Raw genomic sequence first — 6,311 nt, 5'->3', positions numbered from 1 at the left:
GCGTTCCGACCGATGCCAGACAGTCCTGCTTCTCCCGTTTGAGTCTGGGTCCCTAGAGACTCACCCAGAGCTGGAGCTCAGAGCCTGAGCCTCCCTCCTGATTGAAAACGACAACCTCGCCTTCAGCCACCAGCCTGCTCCGCACGCACCTCCGCACCTTTGTATTTTCCGCACTGTGCCTCCTCTGAGCCTCAATATGCTGTTCTTTTTCCTTCTAGTTGAAGAATTTCCCCTCAGCCAGCTTTCCTGTGGTTCTGGGTGATGTCCGTTCGTCTTTTAGTTGTATTTTTGAAGTGGTTGTTCGAGGCAGCAAACTCTAGTGTTTACCTATGCTGCCATCTTGGTTCTCTCAAACATTTTTAAGAGAGTATTTATAGCGTGTACATTGTAAGATGACATAGAAAAGATGGGTGGGCTGATTTTATCTACTGGCTTTCTTTACTTGGTGAACTATACCCAGCTGTTTGTAGAAGTTAATCTTAAATTGTTAGTATTTCAAGTTGAATGAAATGATTTTCTTGAGATGATTCACAATCTACATGATAGAATTATAATTGTTGCTGTTTATTAAATAGAATTCAGAGTGAATCTCCACCCTTTCTCTGCCAAGTATCTAAACAATATCATTTAGGCTAATGTTAATGAATAAGAATTCTGAAACATGTGAGCATCTTTAGAAGAGGCAAACAAGTACTTTAAACATAAAAATATTATTTGTCTCTTAGGTTTGGATGTTGATGGGATATACAGAGTAAGTGGCAACCTTGCAGTGATTCAGAAACTGAGATTTGCAGTCAATCATGGTAAGATCATAATCCCTATTGTTATATCCAAAATAATCACTCAGAGCTGTTAGAATTTAAAGTAATTTAGAATTGTTTCTATTTCTACTGTTTTTCCAGATGAGAAATTGAACTTGAATGATAGTAAATGGGAAGATATTCATGTCATCACTGGAGCACTCAAAATGTTTTTTCGAGAATTACCAGAACCACTTTTTACATTTAATCACTTTAATGATTTTGTGAATGCAATAAGTAAGTATGTAATTCTACTCCCTTTTTTTTTCTAGATGTTGAAAATCCTCTATACAGATTAAGTCACTACCTTCTGGTGGGTTTTTTTGTGGGGGGTTTTTTATCGGTTTTGCTCCAGAAATTATAAATGTGACCACCAGATGTCACTGTGTATCACCAAATAACAGGTTCCAAACTATGTCACTGCTTTTCAGTTTCAGTTCTACTTACTATCTTTTTTTCAGAACAAGAACCAAGACAGCGAGTCACTGCTGTTAAGGACCTAATCAAACAGTTGCCAAAGCCAAATCAAGATACAATGCAGATCCTTTTTAGACATCTCAAAAGGTAAAAGTCTCAGCACAAAAGAGAAATAGTAATTAGGAAAACAAAAGATAGAACTGCATAGTTATGACACATGGTGTAGTATACCCAGGAGGCCTGGTCACTCAGACCCAGGTTTAAATACCAGCTATGCTACTTACTATCTTTGCAACTTGATAAAGAGCTCCTTTGAGCCTCAGTTCCTCATAGGTAATAGGGTTTGGTATAAAGAATACATTAAAATAGATGTTATGTGTGAAGTAATGCCTAGCAAGGGTGTGGTTGGTGTTAGAAATTGTTGTTAAATTTAATTAATATGAAGATGAGATTGCTTAATAAATGAGGACTGTTAAATCACCTTAAAATAAAGCCATCATTGCTCTAAGTTACTACATAGCTACCTTAATAACTGATTTTTTCCCTTCTGAAAGAACAACCACTAGCATACTAAAATAAATGATTCAGTGAGAGATTTAAAAACAACCCATAAAATGAGTAAAATCGGAAGTTTAAGCTCTGTGCTCTAATGAAATTTCCCCCTCTATCAACCTAGTGCAGTAATCTTTGTCACCTGAATTGTAAGTCATGTTTAAGTTTGTCTTATTTTAAATGCTAAGCTAAAATATCACATTTAAGCTTATTAGGATATGTTTAATTATACCTTCCAGGTATATTTATCCAGAAGAGCTTCACATGATATTTGAGCTGAATTTTACTTGGCTAAATAGTTTATATGTATCTTCAGAAAATGAAAATTATTTCTCATTTTTAAATGCAAACTGTTTATGTTTATAACACAATTTGAAGAATTTACCTCTCTAAGATATTCTCTATTAACAATTTATTTTTCCCCCCCTTAGAGTTATAGAAAATGGAGAAAAAAACCGAATGACCTATCAAAGTATAGCAATTGTTTTTGGTCCTACTTTGTTAAAGCCAGAGAAAGAGACTGGTAATATCGCAGTTCATACTGTCTACCAAAACCAGATTGTAGAATTAATTCTTCTGGAAATAAATTCCATCTTCGGACGTTGATTTCATATTGAAGACAACCTGTAGCATAGGAACCGGATTCCATCAGATTTTAAATCCTTGTACATGTTGTATTTTGTTTTTGGACCAAGCAGTGACTCTTTGATTTTGCACTTTTTTGAGGGATCAGAAGGGACTGGAAGAGTCAAAATGGGTAATAGGCCCTCATATTTGCTGCTTTGTTGCAAGGTGATAAAACTATGTTTAATTTTGTCCTGAATGTTTGCATTCCATACTCTGAATTTCAGTAAAAATAAAAACTTGCAAATCTAACCAGTCATATACACTGGATAATTTGGTAAGAAAACTACTTTTTTTTTTCTCAAACTGGATAATGTAGAACTTCTTCTCATGATTTGTTAGGTTTATAGAACAATACTTACTATCAGTTATTTGAAAATCGTTCCTGGGCATTTTAAACAAAGTGAAGTATGTCTGTTTTGATACCTGTGTATTTCTTTTTCAAGGTTTTTGCATGTAGTGTGGTCTAAGTGCTAAAATTTATTGTAACCCAGATATAATTCCTTGACAGAGGCTTTGTCGTTTGCTGTATTGCACAGCATCCTTATGGGATATCTTAGTTGCTTGTTTGGGCAGCACACTAATACTACATAAAACACTGTGATATACTTGAGTTTAATTTAGCATATGTCAGTACAGGGTATTTTGGGGCTGTCTGTGCTACACTGATTTAGCTAACAATCCTAATTATATATAGTGCCATACTGAGTTCTTGGTATGATCCTGTGGAAACACATTATTTTATGTAAATATAGGCTGAAGACTTAATGTCCTTCAGCTTATGTATAAAGTTATGTTGTATAGCCTCAGAGTATATTCAAAGTCAACATTTCTAATCATGATATTGGTAAACTTTTCTGTGAATACTAGGTCTCCTCCCAAAATAGGTTGTTATTTGATAAAATTAACTACGCACTTTTAGTTTTTAATTACATTTACAGGCAAATCACTGTAATGCAAATGGTACTGGAAAAATACTGAGTAGACTTGCTAAATGGTAAATGCACTACAAGAGGAGCCTTTAGGTTATTTAATATGTACAGAATACATTAGAAAACGATTTATTGCTGAATTCTAACTTCAGTATGAATAGTGGAAACCTATATGTAAATTAGATGGATGTCAGAAAATGACATTGCTAAATTTGAGAATTTCTTTTTACATTACTAATGTAGATTGATTTGTATAATAAAACAGGGTTTGGAAGGTTTTGTTACAGAGAGCATGGTTTGTTGAAGATTTTTTAAAATGTATTTTTTTAGATTAACTGCTGTATATGAAATGTCTAATCTGAATAAAGAAAACTATAAGAGGTTTAGAAATTTTTTCCCATTAGAGATGTTTATTTTGTTTTTTTAATTTTTTGTTTTTGCATATACTGGTATACCTCATTTAAAAATCAACTGAATCTAATATTTTCTGTGGCAAATATATTTTCCTCATTTTACATCTTTTCTACTAGTCCCATGCCAGTACCTCTTCTCTTGTCTCCATTTTTTATTTCTTCATCAAAATTTGAAAGTGAATGATTTGTAACCAAGTCTCTTTTGCTTAGAAATTAATTTATAATTTATAGCTTGCCTTTCTTCGGAACAAATATTTTGTATGATCTATCTAAAAACCTCTCACCTGAGTTTTGTGGTAAAACTATTGTTTGCTGTTGTGGTCTTGTTAAATTGATGACAAGACAAGTTACTTGATAGCTATGGGAAAGCAAATTGTTTTGGACAGGGAGAATAAACCCCCAAGTGAGAATGTTTATTTTTGCCTAAAGATATCCTTAATAATACCACATGATTTAGGACTGGCCTATATAGTGATTGTGTGCCAGGAAAACAATCGGACTCCAATCAGTGACGTTCTTTCTCTCACTCGTTATGAACATATCAGTGATTAATATTGTCCTGTGTTTCTTCTGTCAAAGTACGTGTGTATGTGTGTAAAGTCTTAAGTGTTAAGTCTATACCTAATCAATTTATTGTAATATTGTATGTACAGTAAGATTAGTGTCCTATGTTTTCATCCTTTGTGAATTAAAATTTCTCACTTGTTTTTTTGTGGTAACAAAACCAGTAATTTTTTTGTTTCAACAGCTTGAGTTTTAGTAGAAAATATAATAAAGGCTGAAATAAGTTGTCACTGGAATTTCATTTACTAAATTTACTTCAGCATGTCATAAAAAATGTAGTTGGAAATTGAAAGACAAATATATTCGGTATGGGATTACATTCCAGTTAAAAGAAAAATACTTAAAATTTAAAGCAATAAGAAACTTCACTGTTTACTCGAAAAAGTTAATTATGAAATATCTATGAAAAATCATGTTATCTTTTAGACAGAGGCAAATCTATAGATAATTTTTTCTTATGTGAAAAGTACAAATGGAATAATACAGCCAAACTTGAGGCTTAGGCAGATGTTATACACATCTGTACACTATGTGTATATAAATATGTGTGTGTGTATGCCATTGCTTAAATACAAATGAAAATTCATCAATAATAGTATGGGTAGAGACCTGGAGACCTTTATACTATTTTTTGTTTCATCACACAATTTTTTGTAAGCCTGTAAAATTAGATATTAGATAGCAGCAGTGAGAGGGGAAAAATGTTATTCTATAATTATGCCAAAAGATTTGTTTTCCAGCTTATGGGAGAGGCTTCTAATTAAATATTTAAAGTAAACATATAGTTTCCCATGACACTAATTTCTCTAACATCTTTATGCATTAAAAAAATACACAAAGATTTCAGTAAAGAAGAAAATAAAAATAGTCAAATGGGTGTCATGCTCTCATGGTGTCATAAAAGTCAGATGCTCAAATATTGCATCTAAACACAGAATTGAAAATGGGTAGAAAATAAGATTTTATGTAGTTTACTGGTCTCTGAACTCCAACCATTAGCTTTAATGATCCTCTTTTACAGAAAGCATTTCTCTGGTGCAATCTAGAAAAGGTGTTAAATAGGGACTTTAGCAGCCCATATGTTACAGTCCTGGAGGAGGGGCAGAGTTGTTTTTTTAAACAGTATTCCAATATAACTAACACAGTCCTGTTAAATGCAGCTTTAGTTTGAAACAAACAAACAAACAAAAATGGTAAAGGGTGCTGCAAAACAAAGCAACACTCTTACAATAATGACAAATTGGAATCTATTGGAAATGCACAAGCTGTAAACCCAGGCCAGGCAGTCAGACTTTGTATTCTAGAGATGGGGGAGGTACAGAATGCCTAATGAGACATTCTGTAACTACTAAAGACAAGGCAGTTCTCCTGGGGAATCTCAATTAGTCTTCTCAACTGAAGTTTTGTGGATCAGTGGTGGCTGTAAATATATTCAGCTGGATTGAGCTTTTATAAATTAGCTTTATGTGAATATAGCACTTAAATGAACTCTTTCATTTCCTTCATTGCTTCCCTTCTCCCACAGGGGGAAAAAAAGGAAAGAAAAGAGCACTTTCATGGTACTCTCATAAACAGAGCACTTGTAGAACAAGGTAACAGTTGAACAAACCACTACCATATGGATTTAGAAAAGTCTGGTTCCTCACTTTTTCTCATCAACTCTCCGCCCCCCTTTATTTTACTTCCTCTCTTGATGTTTTCAGAAAAGAAGTTTTGGTTAAGATTTTTAATTATTAATTCTGGTAGCCAAATCTTTTACATGGTTCTAATGCTTGTACTCACACTGCAAATAGCACTGAAACTTGTAATGTTGTCATGAACCTAGTAATGCTGATGAAATCTATACTGCCATCAAAATGACCAATGATACTATGTACAAATTCTTATTAGCGGGGCCTTTGCAGAGGGAGAAATCAAAACCACTGTGACATCATGGTAGAGCACCTGGTGGAGATTCAGCATAGCATTCAAGACCTCCTTCCTTTTGGGCATTTTGAGAGATTATTTAT

The 6,311-nt window shown here is 33.6% G+C and overlaps 1 protein-coding gene across 9 annotated transcripts in view; it reads left to right on the top strand.

The window, feature by feature from the left end:
- The window catches only part of ARHGAP12 (Rho GTPase activating protein 12), a 199,358-nt gene extending 193,470 nt beyond the window's left edge, over positions 1 to 5,888 (top strand). For 7 of the 9 annotated variants that reach the window (XM_015571424.1, XM_015571423.1, XM_015571420.1 and 4 more), the window contains 4 exons: positions 726 to 803; positions 903 to 1,037; positions 1,262 to 1,364; positions 2,201 to 3,727. In XM_015571424.1, the coding sequence (XP_015426910.1) occupies positions 726 to 803; positions 903 to 1,037; positions 1,262 to 1,364; positions 2,201 to 2,375 (491 nt within the window). In that variant the 3' untranslated portion in view covers positions 2,376 to 3,727. Of the gene's footprint in view, positions 1 to 725; positions 804 to 902; positions 1,038 to 1,261; positions 1,365 to 2,200; positions 4,446 to 5,827 lie in introns of those variants that run through there. The other 2 variants (XM_015571421.1, XM_006775190.2) reach the window with 2 other exon arrangements.
- Positions 5,889 to 6,311: the final 423 nt, after the last annotated feature.

Source organism: Myotis davidii, unplaced genomic scaffold (genome assembly GCF_000327345.1).
Source record: "Myotis davidii unplaced genomic scaffold, ASM32734v1 scaffold909, whole genome shotgun sequence".
NCBI lineage: Eukaryota > Metazoa > Chordata > Mammalia > Chiroptera > Vespertilionidae > Myotis > Myotis davidii.
Note: the sequence above shows the minus strand (reverse complement) of the source record. Positions and strands in the feature narration are given on the sequence as shown.